The 19,037-nt window shown below is 42.9% G+C and overlaps 1 protein-coding gene across 1 annotated transcript in view; it reads right to left on the reverse strand.

Annotated features, from left to right (window-relative positions):
- Nucleotides 1-281: 281 nt before the first annotated feature.
- The window catches only part of LOC119435919 (protein O-glucosyltransferase 2-like), a 31,279-nt gene continuing 12,523 nt past the window's right edge, over nt 282-19,037 (reverse strand). Inside the window, exons 4-8 of the mRNA XM_037702615.2 lie at nt 16,006-16,083; nt 15,700-15,872; nt 11,190-11,427; nt 9,579-9,980; nt 282-4,942 (exon numbers count right to left, since the gene is read on the reverse strand). Of these exons, the coding sequence (XP_037558543.1) occupies nt 4,922-4,942; nt 9,579-9,980; nt 11,190-11,427; nt 15,700-15,872; nt 16,006-16,083 (912 nt within the window). The 3' untranslated portion in view covers nt 282-4,921. The remainder of the gene's footprint in view (nt 4,943-9,578; nt 9,981-11,189; nt 11,428-15,699; nt 15,873-16,005; nt 16,084-19,037) is intronic.

Below are 19,037 nucleotides of genomic sequence, written 5' to 3' on the forward strand. Positions count from 1 at the left end.
TCTCTTTACAGTTCAGGTCCGGTTCGGGTTCAGGAACATTCCAAGAATATTGTTTCAGGTTCAGGCTCAATTCCAGCCAAAATTCCATTTCTGGTAATGTTTTCGGTTTGGGTTCAGTTTGACACCCTGATTAAAGCAGACATCTTAGCAGAATCTTATGTTTACATACAAATGTGACCCTCAATCCACTAAGTCCGCTGCAAAATCTTTCCTGGAAGCATTGGTGAACACTTCAGAAGGTTTCCATAATGTAATTGAATCCACACATGAATTAAAATTACCCAGCAACATTGAACAATTTATTGTAAACAGTTTTAAGAGAAAGCTTTTACATATGTCACAGAAGAAGACACTGCAAACAGGAACACATCATCATGCACTGAAGAAACAAATGCCCTAAGACCATAATCACAGAATGCAAAGTTTTGTTCACGAACACATGCATGTCACGCTATTACAATCAAATAGCATGAGAATATGCTGTATCACAGTGCCTTTATGATGCCAGAGGGAAGTAGAGTGCATAATACTGAGTCATCAACATGAATTCAAGTACCCAAATACTTTGAAAGCGTTAGAAAATATCACTATGGAAGCAATTACTACATAGATGACTTCAGAGAACACAGAAAGGGCTGAGAAACATGTACCAAGCAGCTTAACATACAACAAAAATTGCTGTCTTTGGCAAACAATGATAAATGGAGGAGTCGCTATACAGACCTTTTACAACAGCATACCCATGGGCGCCGCCATATTTGCTCAAGAGAGACAGCACCCGCCATTGAGTGCCTTCTGATCGGCATTTGCTCACTTGTTTACAATGGCCATGGCGACCGCAGGCACAGCTCAGACAACTGCTATTTCGGCCAGCACGGTGACCAGTGAGTGGGTCGACACAAAACTTAGACCAAAGCTGCAAAGGCAGTGTAATTATACCTTTAATTTATCCATTCCGTCTGTGCTGCAATCTTAATAGCGTGCACACTTACCAGCTGAAGGCGACAAATGTAGCTGCCTGATGTTTGCTTTAGCCCTTTATATTCTAGTCTTCGCAGCGATAGATTTGTAAGGCAGTTACAGTCGTGCACCTATCGCCGTTCACTGTGCAACTATTTCGCTCGGGAATAGATGTATTTATGCACGCAAAAAATGCCCGTTCGCGACCTGCTCCGACCATGTAATTCTTGTCGCCAGTTCTGATCAGGTAACATGGGAATTGTTTTTTACAGCGCAGATTAAAATGTATTCACGCCATGTGGTAAAAAAATGTTGCAAGTGGCCGAGCAATAGCTCTCCTGCCGTATGATTTTCGGCGCAGAATCAAAACTCACAGTGCCCACCTATTCCATGCTTGACTTCGCTGTTATGGAAAGTTGTTCGAGCATGTCAGTTGCGCTTGTGGGGGGAGGATGTGGCACAGATTTGCATGCTTACTGAAGTTCAACATGCCGTGATATTTTGTGCCAGAGGTGGCGGCAATACTGTTGTTGCGGCAGATGGTGTTAGCGTGGCAGTCATTGCCGACAAATGGCCATCTAGCACTAGCGGTAAAGCTTGCTTTGCTCACCTTGCGGAAAGGCATGCATGGTGAAAGGTTGTAAATACGGGCAACTCCTTGTGCAGCTTAGGCGGATGAAGCTCGCAAAGAGTCTCATATTACAAATTCAAGTCTCTGTCACAGTTTTTGCAGTTCTCGGCAGAGCATGTCTTCCCTCTGCCCTTTTATATTAATACTAAGCGGTTCCTGGCTTGTCGTTGCAATGTTGCTGGAACGACGGGCAGCGGCTGATGCATGCTTGCTCCCGATTCAGAAAGCGTTCAATGGCGGCAGGCCTGTGGCGGCCAATGGTGCACAGACTGCTAGCTTTAAAGGGTCTATAGAATGCCCCAACTAATAAACACCACATCAAAGAGAGACCGAGACTGATGGATGCTCATTACGCTGGTGTAACCAGCTGTTTTTAGTTATCGTGGAGCACCAGTACTTTACGTCTAGATTACTTGATGGTTATCTAGATAATTCTCAGAATAATCATTTACTGGCCTATGTATCAATACAAAACACTTGGGTATCCTTTGAAAACATCAGATGCAATTATCTGCAGCGTGTTATGCTTTCTGTAGCTGCTTTTTAGTATTAAACAAAAAGGCCCACACACAAAAACATTTCAAAGTAGCTTGCTTGTGTGCCTCAGCAGTACTGCTTTCACACACACTGTAGATGAACACAACATACCCAATACCAGACACTGCAGTCTCATAGATGCAATGACATATTTATCTTGTCGTGGCTGCTGGATTCATATAAATGCTTTTGCTTCTTGCCTAGAATGACGTGTGTTCAATAGTTTGCTACAGAAATGAGTATGCAAAACCCAAGCTACTATGAATTATGGTTCACTCTCTTCAATTGCTGCGCACATTGAAACCAGCTGCTAGCACAAATTCAGTGACCATTGCCAATAAAGCCGACACATCCTATTTAGAAGCCTGCCCAGCCATGTTAATGGATGGATTATGGCACTCGCAGCATGTTTGGGTGCAGCACTCCTATTCTCAACATGATGACATGAATGAGCCAATGCGGAAATAGAATGCAGAAAAAAGAGCAAAAAAATGATAGCATGCTGCAAACAGATGCATCCTATCTTTTGAAAGGCAATCTAAATTTTTGGTTTTAGGATATGGGCCATGAAGTAAGTGTTCGTGAGGTTAGCAAATTAATCATTATCGATATTGTCACATTGTAGTGACAGTAAATAAAACAAGCCCCGTCAAATGATAAGTCAAGAATCTAACTTTTTACCGGGCGAATGCATGATAACATCTAATTAAATAGATCCTCAGAAATACTTTCAGCTTCTTCACATTTACCTTAATGTTGCACATGGGGTTTCAGCTGCACAGGGGGCTTAGTGTTTTTGTAAACTTGCTGCATGCTAGTTGGGACACCCTTTACGTATCAATTCGACAAGAGAAATACTGATGAAAGTACATTAGTGCCTGAAGGTAATCAAGAATCTCACTCATCATCACTAGAATGCTAAAGAAACATTATTGCCTCTCTATGGCACAGAAGTCCTGCCATGGGCTACTGGTATATGTTGGTGAAAGGAACGATAGTTGACAGAGCAGGTAAAAGCACGCAGCAACAGCTCAACATACTCAACCCTCCACCTTAATTCTCTATCACACATCAGCCCATATTCCACAGCTTTTGAGGTTTAGTCATATTTGCAAAAAGTCACAGAATGTAGCTCAATATACTGCTTAAACCCTTGAAACAAAGTTTGCTTATATGAATACCGTACACCTAGCAAGATATGTTCAGCAATAATGATGCAGTGTGCTTAAAATACGTATGAATTATTTTGCAAGGTACGCACCCTCACTGTGACCAGAAATATTGAGGGCCCAAAAACAATGTGAAGCTTACGGTAGGGAGTTTGCTTTAGACAGGCCTCTCAATTGCCTTTCATTGCATGCAATTATGTATACTAGTGACAAGTGTCTTACACTAATCACTAGTATACATGATAAGAGCTTACACTGACTGACGACGTGCGCAAATTGCAGCAGATAGTTCGTCATGCACATAAACACGATTTGTTTGTCAACTTACAGTGCAACTGAAACCAAAAGACAATACGAATAGATAGCTCCACAGACATAGCAACAGGTGCTTCTGTTTGTATGATTTTATGAAGCAGGGTCCTTTATCTTAGAAGGTACTGCCTATGGCTGTAGAACACCTGTAATATTATAAAAGCTTCAGAGAGAGACAGGGGAGGGGGGAAGGGAGAGAGAGAATGGCTTTACTAGCAGTGCCAATAATTTCTGTGGAACTTGTAACACCACTGCATCAGTATACTTTGTATGCATGTTTTGGAACAGGTAGTCAAGGCAAAATGTGCATTTCAAAACAAGCAAGAGCATTGTTAAATGGTGCCATTTTAATTTCCCTCCCACTGAAGACTTCATACTTGAAGTACACAGTGAATTAGAAAATGCGTGACACATGGGTGATTAACAAATGCTAAGGTTTACAAGCTGCTCCACAAACAAAATGTTGCTTTCATTCAAGTACCAAGACATCCAGCCAAACGTCACTAGTTATACTGGAAACCATTCTACTCACATGGCTGAAATACTTTTGGTATCCAAAGTCACCGAGTATTCTTGAAGAAAACAGCGTATACACACAAGCTTTACAGAGTGAAGACAGCTCTTCCTGCAGATGATAATACTCTTGGAAATGTCCACATAACAGCTCTTTTAAAGGAGTAGTGACATGACATTTTCGACTTGTCCACTAAATGAAGGTCCAAGCCCTCTCAACCACGCAAAAAATGCAGGTAAGCATCAGAGTGCCCTTGATAATTTACTATGACACTTGTGAAAAAGTTTCGAACCAGTTTCGGTAGGTCAATGCAACTAGCTTGCTATGTTTCCACAATTGGTGCAGTTGCCACATGCAAGCACAGCCAGGTAAAAAAATGCACAGCACTCTTGCTTATTGTTTTCTGAGAACTGTTAACATACATATGATTACTGCTACACAAGGTCAGCTAATTTTACTCTGTATCATGATGTGCCAATGTTCATGATGCCAGGTCCGACCTTTCGAGGCAAACTTTAGTACCAAATTAATGTCTTAAAATATTTTCCCAACTTTCATACATGCCGTCATTTTCTTTTTTATGTACAAGAAGCATGTAAGTAGTATTTCTATAACTTCGAAAATGTGTGTCAGTACTCCTTTTAAGCATATCTTCTAATCACACCTATTTGCATGTTCCATGTGCATGCCATGCACACGGAATTTGTACATTCATCTTTCTGCCAATGTAGCAAAATACAATTCCACTTCGACACATTCGGATAATGCTGCCCCTTTCAGTATATGGAGTATCTTTGGCTATAACTCATCATGTTCCCTCTGAAAAAAAAGAAAAGAAAGAAAAAAAAAGGTGAGTGTTGAATAAGAAGATAAACAAGACACGGGGATCACCATTTGCAGAAACAGTGAAGTTTTAAACATTTAACACCTTCAGGGGTGGGACTGCCCAAAGTAATTTTGGAGCAGTTTGGAGCAGGCCAACCTGAATTTTGGTGGAATAATGGAATATGGCAGCGAACTTCGAAACCACAACGAAACACATAATAAACCAACACGAAGCGCTTAGTAGAAGCGCGCTTTGTAACTACAGTGTACTAGAGTATGCAAAGTGGGTCGAGTGGTGGCACGGCGCATGCTTTCCTATAAAGCCGAAAACATCGGTAGTACTATGATCAAACTACGTATTCCTGAGCCAATGCAATACTGAATACTTTTCGAATAATTAACAGCCATTATCACAATTAATACAAAACGATGTTTTCATTCCAGTATTCTTAAAGTGAGCAAGATTCTGTCATTATTACATAGTACTATCGGCCAAGAAAGTAAACGGACCACGGCACCGGTGGCCGGAGCGGCTGCCTGGCCACAACGGGGCGCTGCTGTTTCGCTCCGCGCGCTTGGGTCGAGAGTGCCGTGGGTGGCGTTAAAGCTTCTCCCTCACTTTCGCGCTGTGTCTTGTCACGCTTGATGAAATGCCTAGTGCGTCGTACGGTTGCTTTGCTGCTGGCGGTCGCGATGAAAGAGACCGTGCATAGCCGGTATTCAACACATGGCGCTGTCGCGCAGCAGCCGACGGCTGCAGGGATTGAAACCCCGGCACTGTGAAAGAACGAAGACCTGCTCTGTTTTTTTTTTCTTGCCTATATTGACCTTATCTTTCATACTAGTGTCTGTCGCCTACGTCCCTTGCTGCTGGAGTTTAGGCGACATCGCTCAAGGCGCCGCAGCGGCGGCTGACGCGCGCTCTTTCACGCCTGCGGAAAAAATGCACGTTCACGTTAGCGGCACGTCGGCTTGCCGTGCACCGTTTGACGTTCTCAGACTGACGTGCGCGGGCGGTTGTGCTCACGCCCGTCAAGGTTTCCTTGCCGTGAAGAGAATAGATGCAAGATCCATTTTTACAGTGAAACGATTTTTGGGGATTGTGCTCCAGTGCTGTAAGAAAGCCTCGCTCTCGCTCTACAGAGGCAGCGGAATTGTCACACTCAAGGCCGACAACGGCTTCAGGATCTTCAATACAGCTATACAGACGTCACGAGACCGGAAGCGGACTTGTGGGTGTTTTACTTGGACATCGACTGCGATGCCAGCTTGGGCAGACTGTTTAACACGGACGGGTGCACCAGAAAAAGAAGTGATAAGGTAGTGTGAGCGTTTAGGGATATTTTTTTAGAGAGCTATTGCATGGTTGTATATATTTGAGCCTTTCTATGTGTAAACTATGTTCGGTGTAATAAAGTCATATTTGCCGTGCCACCACGCCTAACGTCTCCCTGTGCATCTAGCGCAAACGCTCCCGAGATCCGCGTTACACCACCAAATGTCACTCGTATCTGCTTGCATGGATTACCTTTCATGACTGACTACATTTCCCGACTCCTCTTCCTAATCATCTCTTCCTGGCGGTACTTTTGTGAAGAAAACTTTATAATGGACTACGTATTGTAGCAGCCAATTAAAGCAGTCTTCAGATCATCGCTGATATAAATATTAAACCCACTGGGGGAAACAATGCTGGAAAAGCACCCTCGACAGAGGAGCCGAGCTTTGCTGCAGGCGCGGCTTCAAGTTATGGCACTCGCGTGAAAGAGCGCGCGTCAGCCGCCGCTGCGGCGCCTTGAGCGATGTCGCCTAAACTCCAGCAGCAAGGGACGTAGGCGATAGACACTAGTATGAAAGATAAGGTCAACATAGGCAAGAAAAAAAAACAGAGCAGGTCTTCGTTCTTTCACAGTGCCGGGGTTTCAATCCCTGCGGCCGTCGGCTGCTGCGCGACAGCGCCATGTGTTGAATACCGGCTATACACGGTCTCTTTCATCGCGACCGCCAGCAGCAAAGCAACCGTACGACGCACTAGGCATTTCATCAAGCGTGACAAGACACAGCGCGAGAGTGAGGGAGAAGCTTAACACCACCCACGGCACTCTCGACCCAAGCGCGCGGAGCGAAACAGCAGCGCCCCGTTGTGGCCAGGCAGCCGCTCCGGCCACCGGTGCCGTGGTCCGTTTACTTTCTTGGCCGATAGTACATTATAAAGCGTTGTTTATTAGAAGCACAAATGGAGCATTAGAAGAAAATTTCTTCACATGCACAGGGTTCTTCACAGAGTCCGAATGATCGCTGTACAGCCTGTAAAGCAGAACTACCTAAGTGACAGCCTGCTCCACTATGAAAGTGCATATGTTTTATGTCTAAACTATGCCTGCGGAGGTGAACATTTACCGTACTTTTCTTCAAATTTTATGTTTATTTAGGCTCAGTTGAGGTCTTGAAATATTCAAAAAGTATTTGAAAAATATTCGCATTTATGAATAGTGACTATTCGATTCGAAGACCAAATCGAATAAGACACTATTCAATTTGTTATTTGAAAGTTTCGAATATTCGCACACCCCTAATAATTTCTGGGTCACCATGTGTCACCTGCAGACCCAGAGAGCCGCAATCGACTCTTGGCTGGTTTAACATAAACCTATTCCAATATGTTTTTATTACTAATCCGCCATTGGCCCTTCCTGACAGGTCAAAATGGGTCAGGACTCATCCATATGGGCATAAAAACAGATTGGAATAGTTTTACGTTATACCAGTCCTGGGCACAAAGACGCCCGCCCGCTGAACCCGCTGCAACGCACGCTTCCCTAATATCTAGTTCGCTCGCAGCGCCCTCAGCCTACTTTTCGTTGTCTTGCGCCTCAGCTAGGGAGCGCTGCGCCGCTCGGCCCACTCAACCGTATTCTAGTACACTCTAAAAAAAGTCGCAGTTTTGCCTGAAAGGCAAAGCATCGATTGTGATAGCAAATGAGTAGACAGTTATACGAAGTAAGCATAGTAGTTTTATAGGCCATATAAACTTGGAAACATTAGTTTACTAACTAAATTAACAAGCATGGTGTCAGCGCGCACAGGCAAACATAACACATAACACTAGATGACTGCGGACACTCGCTATGAAAACACTGGCATGAGGAAGCGTGGCAGCAGCAGCGAGCGAAGTGACTTTCGTGCTGTCTATCGCTTCAACGCTAACTGAGCGGCGAGAACACAGCACGCACGAAGGTATGAGCCGTCTGCAGATCGCTTTCAAGATAGGGCGCGCGCGGTTGCTGCTGGAGTAGCACGCCGTCCGGTTCCCCTCGCGCACGTTCGCAAAATACACAGTTGCTGCTGGAGAACAACATCCCCCCCCCCCTCCTTCCCTCCCATCTCCCACGGCCTTTTGCGCGACGGTAGGTGGCTTGTTTCCTCTCAACTTTCCTCCCTTGCTTGCGCCAGTTTGAGCCGCAATTGTCGACTCCCCTCGCGCAGCGACGGTGTTATCGGCCTGGGACTTTATATGGAATATCACAGCGACGGCGATGCCGACAACAAAAATGTGCCTGGAGTGTCCATGCAGTTGCTATCGCAATAATACAGATGCCCGGCCATACTGAAAGCAGCAACAACAACCGGGAGTGGCCGCACGTGCCGGCCACTTTCCGGAAGCGCCGAAAAGTCTAGTGTTATGAGCGAAAAAATTACAAGAAACTGTGAGGGAGGCGCCGTCACCCAGTGTGTGGAATGTGAACGGCTGCACTCTTTTTCGGAGAATAAATCCACTTGCTATTCGCAGGGACTGCCTGAGCACACATGCCGAAGCTGTTCTGGCGCAGCGTGGTGCAGGAATTTGCATTCGTATCAAAACGGCACAATTGGCACAGAAGTCCCATCCCTGCACCTTACGTTGAACAGACAGCAATATGTGAAAATTTCAATAAAATGCCCTTTTCACATTTTAACCATAAAAGTGCAACATAAAAGTGTTTTGCCGAGCGTGAAAGATGCCCGCGAATACACGCAAAGTGCCTCGAGCGGCCAGTCGCGCGGCAATTTTGCGTGCATTCGCGGACTTCTTTCACGCTCGGAAAAACACTTCTATGTTGCACGCATTGAGGAACAGAAAGCTGTATTGGGAGTTTTTCCATAGTGCTCCACAATTTTCTCATTGACACCTTTAATCTAATTATAATAATTGATAAGTTGATTAATTATGACTAATTATCTAATTAGGCAGAATGCAAAAAATAATCTGAGTATCTCTAAGCAACCGCAAACAGCATTACCTTGGTTCTGTTGAGCTAGGTGGCATTTGCATATTTTTAAAGTTTGGCTAAAGTTACGTGGGACACCCTGTATATACACCTTTTATTTATGGTCAGTATAAATTATCAGATCTCTAATGTTATGTGGCAACAGCTCCATCATGAAAACATAAGTGGCCTGTTGTATGCACCTCCTTCTATATGAATGCACAAATTTTACTGTTTTAGATCATGCACGCAAAACAGCTTGGCAAGAGTAGCTGTGACAAAAATCACACATGTAACACAAAGCACTCTCTGCAATGCAAAATGCCCAGTCTTCTCATGTACCATGTCATGCCAGCCTCAAAGGTTATACAATAAATCTCTACCTGCTGCTCTCCACAGTCACATGGCTGCTTATTATGAGGTTGAGGCACTTCTTCCATGCCTTCAGCAACTTTGGCACGTCGTTTCAGCTTGAGAGAGTATTCCTGGAAAAGCTGTGCATGGTAACAAAACACATGATGTGGTAAGAGGTGATCCAATGCAAACTGTTGGGCTTCCTTGACAATGCCCTGTGCAACCTCATCATGGTCACGTGCCCAAGTTAGCTTTTCAATTAGGTCCGAAAGATTGCGTTGAAATGGAACATAGTGCACCATAGGAGTGAGACGCGAGTAGAAATGCTCATAATACTCAGAGTCTTGCTTCAGCACCAAACCAGACCCAGCCAGAAGGTAAGGAAGCCGGTAAGCAGCCACGGTGCCGTCCACGTTGATTTGGTACTTGTACTGCAGTTTCCAGAAAGTGCAATCTATGAGACTTTCTTACACTGTGCAAGTAGCGGGACATTTAGAAAAGTAAAAGATCACAAGACTACTTATGTTAACCATCCATCCTTGAGACGTAAGTTCTCAACTGAAGGCCTGCACTTGTCTCCACAAGATACATAATAAATTTTTTTTTTGTTCATGGACGCCTAAGGTGACATGGCTCAATAAAACCATATGAAAATTTAGGTCCAGAATATGCACGACTACATACATTTTATTTTCTGGCAGACTTAAGAATAAGTATCAGAACTGATTGAACAACCCTCTACATTTAAAAAAAAATGTACACACACATACACACACACAAAGATAAGTTGCACCTAAGTTCACTTCATCACACAACTGCCCCTTTATCAGTTTCTACTGTTTCTACATTGTATACCTTTTATATTGCTTCTACAGTTCCTACGACAATCTACTGTTGCTCAGTTAATAGGAAAGCTGATTATTACACATATATTGTACATGAAATACAAATTTGCTGGTACAATATGCAGCAGAAGTAGGCAAACACTTCACAATGCATTACTTATGCATTACAATATGCATCATGCAAGAGCATGATGCACATTGCCCCTACGAAGCCTAGTGACACAAAGTGAATAGAAACAAGACAATTTAGTTTAGTCGGAGAGAAGATCATAATGGCAACAAATGTCTGGGAAAAAAGTGAGTACACACAGAGGGAAAGCACCAGACATTGGTAATGTGGTCCTCTGCTTGTGATGTGTGTGCTCAGCAAGAACTTGTGCTACTAGTAAAAATAGACGAAGAAGGACACTGCTGTCTTAAGATTGCGCCTTGTTTGCATGAAAAGTTGTTAAATTTCTATCAGCTATGAGCAAACTAGATCATTTGAATACCAATTCGTTAAACCAACTGTCACGTGAGTTTTGCAAGGACAAGCTAAAACTGCCATTAAGTAGTGAGAGCACACTGATCCTTTTGGTATTGGGTGCTTCTGCAATCAAAGTAGAATGATTTATTACTCCACAAATCAGCTTAAAAGGCAAAAAAAGGTTGCATATAAATTCAGTCACCATAAATTGCTTGAATAGTCTTCACAGGATAACATGTGACGAATGTCATGCAGATCTCAATAACAATTTTCTCTAACTCTTGGCACTACACATCCATGCCAGACAATGAATCTTATTTTGCACAAACCTTAAAGAAATCAAAAAAGGAGACATGGCTGGTTTGGGGACCATATACATCCATCTTGTCTCGAAAAAAGAAAAAATTTGTGAGGGAAGCATTCAACAGATCCGGGTGACGACGCGAGAGAGCCACAAGGTCAAGGCGCTCAGGGCAGCTGTCACGACCTCGCCAAAACCCACATGGACGCTTCTCTTTCCAAGCTGGCCCACTGTTCCCTTGCACAGAAAGAAGATCGAGTGTCACCCTGCACAGAATGCATCCCAAACATCGGTAAGAAATGGGTGCCAAATCTTATAACTGTGATAAACTGGCTCAAGAGGTGCACTGGTGGTTTGAAAAGACCCCTAAAAATCACACCTGAAATTTTTTTTACACATTTTAAATAAACATGTGCATTATGTATACCATGACAATGGTCGTTCGTGAACATGGCAGCGCTAGGCACCTCGGTGAAGCCGCAAATTTAAGAAACAATCCAGTGCTCCTCTTCGAGCTTTTCTGTTATCTTTTTCACACATCGTGATGCCAGCAGGGTCCTGCGCGTGACATCACAAGAGTTAAAGCTGTCAACTAGCCAGCCTGCAGGGACGATATTGCCAATGAGATGAGAGCCGGCTGTGTGTACCGAGAATAGAGGGGGCTCGCACATTGTGCGCCACTGATCCTTTCGTGAAGCTTTCTTTTAGTCGATGTCCCGCAGAGGGCCATTACGGGTGGACAATGGAGGAGCCATTCTTCAGATGTGACGTAAACTGTAGCTTTCACTGCACTGCATGGAGTTGGTTAGAGTATGTAGCGAGGAGGAGAGAACACCTGTGGGGACGGTAGTGAATGCGAACGAGAAACCACAGCAGCCACGTAGCCATTCATAAAAAGCCTGGAACTGTGCTATTACGGCGTCATCCAAAAAATTCTTGCAGCTCTGTGTTCACTGTAGATTGGCACACAGCTGCGACTATATAATGAATCTTTGAGCTCAGAGTGGCTTAGGGGGCAGTTATGCCATGCAATGGCATTTTATGGACAGAAGCATGACTTCCATTTTATACAGCATATCCTTCAACAGATTCATTTTTCTTGCCCTAAGTACTGTAGGACGCAACAGGGACGAAACGAATACTGGATATGAAGCGGACACAAAGTGACAGAGGGGAGCTCCCACATGTCACTTCCTGTCCGCTTCATATCCAGCATTCGTTTAAGTCACTGTTGTGTCCTACAGTACTTAGTGCAAGAAAAATGAATACACGCCAACTATCCCAATTCATAGCTTGGCTATTATCAAACACCGGTAAGAGAAGAACACAAAATAATTCTCCATTTTACTCCTTGCTTCTACTTGAAAATGTGCTAACATACTTTGGGTCAATTCTCATCATGCAGTTCTGTCCACAAAACACACAATGAAATGAACTCCTCAGGCACTACAAGCAACAGCATTTTCATAACAGATGAATTTGTGCAGCAGATTAACGACTTTTGGAATGCAGCATAATTTCTGTGAAGACACCAATGTCTTTAAAGAAGGAAAAAGAAAGTCGTATAGAAGGATAAAAATAAAAGCAGCTAGCGCATGGCAGAAAGTATACATGTATAAAACAGTTAACTTTAACTAATTCAACTTACCTTAATTAAAAATTACCAATTTAAATTTAATTAATTAAACTGTCTTCAAAAGCAAAAATTTAGGTCACAAAAGAAGCTCATTAATCATATTCCTAAATGTCAGAGGCCATAATCCAAGGGACACCCTAGCAGTTTTTAAGGACAACCAATTGTTTGGTGGAAAGCTTATCAATAAAGTAGCTTAAGCTTAGCTTTAAATTTAGGTTTTCTGCCCACAAGCTCACCTAATTTAATGCATACGATTATCAGTGACAATGATAACTGAGAGTGATGGCGATAGTATGCCTCAAAAATTAAAATTGAAAGGAGCACAGCTAATGCCATTATTGGCTAAAAAATAGCTTTAACTTCTGAGAGTCCGGAATAGCATTTTTTTTTTTTTTTGGTCACATTGAAATCCATTCCCGTGTTGTTTTCAAAGGAGCAATTGGGGCACCTTCTGGATGCCATCACTCTTGAGACAGGTGTTTAGAGAGAACCAATAAGGTCAAAGAACGGTTGATAGAAACAAGATTATATGGTTCACTAAAACAGAACCATGCAAAATCATAATGGCCATAAATTTCAAGCAAAAAATAAGTGAGTACACAAAGATAAAAAGAACCAGACATTCACAATTGTTTTGTGATGCGTGTGGCAAGCAAAAACTTATGCAGCCAACAAAAATTGACAAAGACAAAGAGCACTGCTGTCTTTATGCTGCACCTTGTTTGCCATGTTCAGATGTTAAATTTTCATAATAAATTATTTGGCTCAAACACCAACTTTGAGGGAGTTTTTGGTAATTTCATCATTTCCCTCCTCAGCTATTGTGTACGGAAAATGGTTTGGAGCACAGTACTCTTTGTAATAAAAAAGATACACTAACATTCTTATTGACCATTTTTGAAGCACATCGCAAATCTGAAGTTTAAGGGAGATAAGGACAAGGATGTAGGAACTAAAGTGCAGCTAAACAATTTGCTGAAGTGCAGCTAAACAATAAGGGGCACTTGGCTGCCTGCATTATGTGATGTTTTACATGGAAACCAGGATCACTTTCCAGCCAAAACTCTCTAGAGCTCATGGTCTCTCTCTATCGTGCACATACACACACACACACTAAATTAACAACAGCAATGCCCCAATTATCACAAAGAAATATCTTGTGACAAAAAGCAGAGTGAACTTAAATTTTTACACAGCTTTTCATGTTGATCTAGAATATAACCCCTTGTTTAAAGAATAAACCCAAGCCTGATTCTGTTATTTCGAGGCAATATCTCCATCAGTAACTGAGGACACATCCTAAATGGTATACGGTCTCTTTAATCCATTCAAGAGATAAATGCTGGCTGCTATTATCAGCACATCAGTTTACAGGATGCACTGTGCCGGTGAAAGATATAAGTGCAGACTGCAGATGGAATGCCAGGTGCTTACTTGCCCACTTTTATGATTTTATCGTAAAACGCTCAATTTGTTTAGCTTGTTTGTACCTACGTGCTGACACCAATAATTTCACATTTTTAATTTGCATGCAGTGTGGAAAAAAACTATTCTTAAAAAATACAAATACATTGCCAACCAATTTTTTAAGAGCATAATTTTTCAGACACGCTCAATTATTCGGGCACACACGCGATAGTGTCACCCACTCATAAAATGAATGTACTATATAGGCAACTGAAATTTTGGCTGGCAGCATGTGAATATTCTCCAAATAAATTTGATGAACATATCTATTTTTCTGTAGAGCTGATCATTTTTGTTGGAAATATAAAGCAGAGTGATTTTTCACAGGGTCTTTACAGAATCCAGTCGGCATTTTTTTTTTTTTTTATAAACAGCTAACATCTTAATAAAAAATTTCAGTACTTTTCATTAGCTGTAGTGTTTCGTGTCTTCAACTAAGGTACTTTCCAAGTTTCAAGGTTGGCAAGTCTCGAAGCGACATGCCCAGGCTACAGGGAAATTCAGACTCTTCGTGGCACCTGTATTTTGTACACTTGCAGAACCTACAATGCACATTGCACTGGCTGCTTCAAACTTCCTATAATGATCAAAATGTCTACTGCAGTCTAATATGCAACAGTACAACACCTATGCGTGGAACACTGGCTGGACAAACAGGTCAATTTTCTGAGATGTATGATAATGCAGCAACCAAAAGCCTTCTTGCCTTCTTTTTACCTGCTCTCTCACCTTTACCCTACCAAGCTTCCCGTCAGAGTGCCCATCCAGCTTCTAAGTTCTGTTCACACTCTCTACTACCCAAACTGCAAAGGCTGGAATGGAAGCAAGACACTGCCCAGAGTGGTGGTCTTATCTCAATGAAGATTTAACACACAAAACCAGATCTCTGCACTGCAATATCACTCAATAATCTGCAATAACAATGTGGAAGACAGCCTCGAGCAAAGCAAACACCTGCTTTAATGGGAACAGTGTTTGGCACATGGAGTAATGTGCCACTTTCCTTATCAGCTATATTCTGCAACGAAGGAATCTGATATGACCAATTCTTAGCACAATCCCTTAATAAATAGGAGAAACCACAGGTCTAAAATAACTGGCTTGTTAGCATCCATGCAAGCACGGTTTTCAACATGTTGATGTCACTATGATACTTTTCACCATGTTCAGTGGGAGCTTTATTTGTAACACAATCTGAGCAAACATGACTTTACAAGAACTACAAGAAGTAACATAAATGTAAAAAAAGTTCGAAAAAATTCTAACAATTATGGGCATCGTTTTAAAATGCACCGCAGTAGACATGAATGATAAGCTAGATCTATATAACCCTTGATCAAAATGGTTAAAAAAATTTGAGACCACAAAACAACGGCTAAGGTACCTTTCAGCATTTGCTTGCAACAGAAGAAAAAAAAAATTTCATGGCTCTCACCTGCCCATCATTTCAAGAGACGATTCTGTTATGTCATACGTGGGAATTACAATATCGGTGCTGCCTTTTGAGCCACACCATGAAAAGAAAGGAATGCGGACTCCAGTGTGGCTCTTCTGCTCAAGTGGCCAGTCACCGAGGTTCACAAGCATTTCGACATCCGGAAGAAGCACCTAAACAAAGTCATACTAGACTTCAGTTACTTAGATCAGTTTTCATTTCTAGCAATGAGAAAAAAATTTTCACACTGCTGCATAAACGTTGCAAAGATCGTGAAGCAGTACAAAATAAAGAAAATAAGTTCACCTTTCTAGTAAGAGACAACAGAATCTGGTCCATGAACATGTTGAATCCAACATGCTGCCCATAGCACTTTCGGTAGACCTTAGGAAAAAGAGAACAACAGCTGCAAATGTGCAGAGCAGAAAAAAACTATAATAAACAGTAATGTGTCATTTCAGGCTCCAGTAGGCTTACAAATGACAAACATGTTCAGAGTTGTAGCATGATAGTGAGGCCAGTATGATCCACTGGTGATTATAAACCAAAATATTAGCCATGAGAGACAGTCTCAGTGACAATCAATGCCTAACCTTCAATTTAACTCTTTGCAGACACAAAAATATTTTTTTCTCCAATTTATTACGTAGCAGTTGACTCTGTAATTGCAGAATGCAGCCTGAATGCCTTCAAAGCGCAAGAAAAAAATTATGTCCGATATGCATTAAGGAAGAAAAAATTTGAAAAAATTGTGCAAGTATCTAATGTTCAGGCAAATGGTCAATGGCACCTGGTAGAGAGTAGAAATGTATTGTAGAGGTGTGCACGGGCACAGGCACGGGCCATCCCGAAGGCCTGGGTCAGACTGGGCTCAAGCAGCCAGGCGTAAATTTAGTCGGGCCCAGGCCCGTTCGGCATTGGAGCCCAACTTGGGTTTGAAATTCTTGCTAGTGCTCCACTTCCAAGACAAAAATTACCCAAAGGCCCACGTGCTATTCTGCCGTCGGCGCACAATGATTTCTCACCGAGTTAGCGAATCTTTGACGTATCAAAGATGGAGCCACATCCATGCAGGTGAATCGAGCGAGAAGCGGAGCTCAGCTTGCTGCATCTGCCTTCGCTTACGGCATGTTCCAATGCTGCTGGCTGGCTTTTAAGTGGTTGTTTACCGCTTGCCCAGCACTTGTTGGGTGCTGCAGAAGGCGGGTCGGACGAGTTTTAAAACAGAAAAGGAAGCTCTGTAATTGTCGCCACATAGATGAGGCTAAGCTCCCCACGAAGCGCTGCACACGTTGCGGCGGCCTTTACTGTTGATGTTGACCTGCAGCGTCGCGGGAACTGGATGAAGGCTGCAAAGGCACATGCCACCAGCACTTCTCTCGAACTAATGGCCAGATCGAGGCAGTGTTGCTTGTGAAGGCTGTCACACATAGTAGGGAGTTACCCAAATGCAACCAACCAGTTACATTGCATGTTTTCAAGTGTGTTGTTTGCTTGAGAGCGCATGAGCCCGGTTAATGTGCGAATTCCAGAATTGGAAAGAAAACGCTACTTGAACTTGTTCGTATTTGTGTATCTTGTAGCTTTTTTTTTTATCTTGCTTTCTTTAACTAAAGCAACCATGTAAGCAGTGGCCCAAGAAAAGAAGAACCAGGAGAACCGAACGGAGGGGACCAATAGGGATAGCAGGAAGAACCCTTCCTCACTTTTTTCTAGCTGATGGTTCACGTTAGTGCAGCACGTTTGTAAAGCCCCTTGTGATTGGTACAGTCTCTCGGCCCTACAAACTTGGGTGCTGAGTGTCGGAGAAGTGCGATTCTTTGTCAATCGAATCTGAACCCAGCATCATCTTCAACTACCTGTGTCTTACACGTAGGGTGTCTACAATGGCGACGGGCAGCCCTCAAGACTTGAGAGCTGGACTGGAAGAGGGCTGCTATAAACTGATGCAAAAATCCAATGCCAAAAGTGCTGTGTGGGACAAGTTTGTGAACAGTGCAACTCTGGCACCTGTTGGATACGTGGGATGCATAGCTTGCAAATCCTTCCTTGCCTATTATTCACCAAATACGGCATTAACACCTACAGAGGCACACATGTAAAGCAGTGAGATGTCCAGAAAAGGCAACTAGAAGGAAGTTCTTAAAACGCACAAGTGCACTTGTTCCAGCAACTGTGAAAGAAAATTTGTCACTTTGCGCACTTAGGATTTACACTTTCACGGCATCGTCAGTGGCAACGGTTTTACGAAGCTAGCCGAAAAGCTAATGAACATTAGTGCACCTCCATGGAGCTTTAGACGCAGGAAACATCCTCCTCATCATACGGCAGTTGTGCGAAAAGTTGGAGAACTTGCCGCAAATGTCAGGTGTTAGCTCATGCCTGAAATTCTGGCAGCCATAAACGAGAGCCGACGCGCGATCACGACAGACATGTGGACAGATGATTATAGAAAAATTTCTTACATGAGCGCTATCGCACATTAAATCGACGATGAATGGAAGCTGCACTCGCACGTGCTCTTCACATTTGAGTTTACAAGTGAGAAGAAAAGAGGTGAGAACATATAGAAAGAGCTGTTGCGTCGGTTTGCCAAACTTGGCATCTGCAGCGACGCCTTGGCCAAGGCGATATTTGTTACCGACCAGGGCACGAACATTATTTGCGCTTTACAGCCCTTTGACCGATTGAACTGTTGTGCCCATTTGCTGAACATGATCCTTCGCAAGAATTTTGCCGAGGAATTCATTGTAGAAGAGGCTACTTTGATCTGAGAACTTCCAGAATGTGAAATGCCTTGTCAAATTCCTCAAACAATGTGGATTAGCCAGTCAACTCAGCAGCAAAGCATAACCGGAGGTTCCAACATGATGGAACTCAAAATCTGCCATGCTCAGATCAGTGTTCCGCCAATTTGAAAATATAAGGTGCGCTGCTTGAAATAAGGAATCCTGCCACCACAGAAGCCATTAACAAGAAAAGGTAAGGGATCTAATCACTTTTCTGGAGCAATTTGAAGAAGCTACACACGCACTTGAGGCCGACAGATGTCCAACGTTGCAGCTTGCCATACTGCACGTGACAAAAATTGCAAGAAGCTTGAAGAAACCACACAATTCTTCGGTAAAAACAACGGAAATATCAAAGATTGAAGTATTTGAATTATGTGCATGGAATTTTCTTTAGCACCAATGTAAACTTAGCCATGCATCATAAAGTTGCAACATTTCTGTGGCCTCAATTCAGGCACATGTGAATGCTTTCGCCAGAAGAGCATGAAGTAACTAACCACTGTTTGCAGGTACGATTTTTTTTCCACCAGTATAACTCCAACTGCC

Source organism: Dermacentor silvarum, chromosome 1, assembly GCF_013339745.2.
Source record: "Dermacentor silvarum isolate Dsil-2018 chromosome 1, BIME_Dsil_1.4, whole genome shotgun sequence".
In the NCBI taxonomy this organism is placed as follows: domain Eukaryota; kingdom Metazoa; phylum Arthropoda; class Arachnida; order Ixodida; family Ixodidae; genus Dermacentor; species Dermacentor silvarum.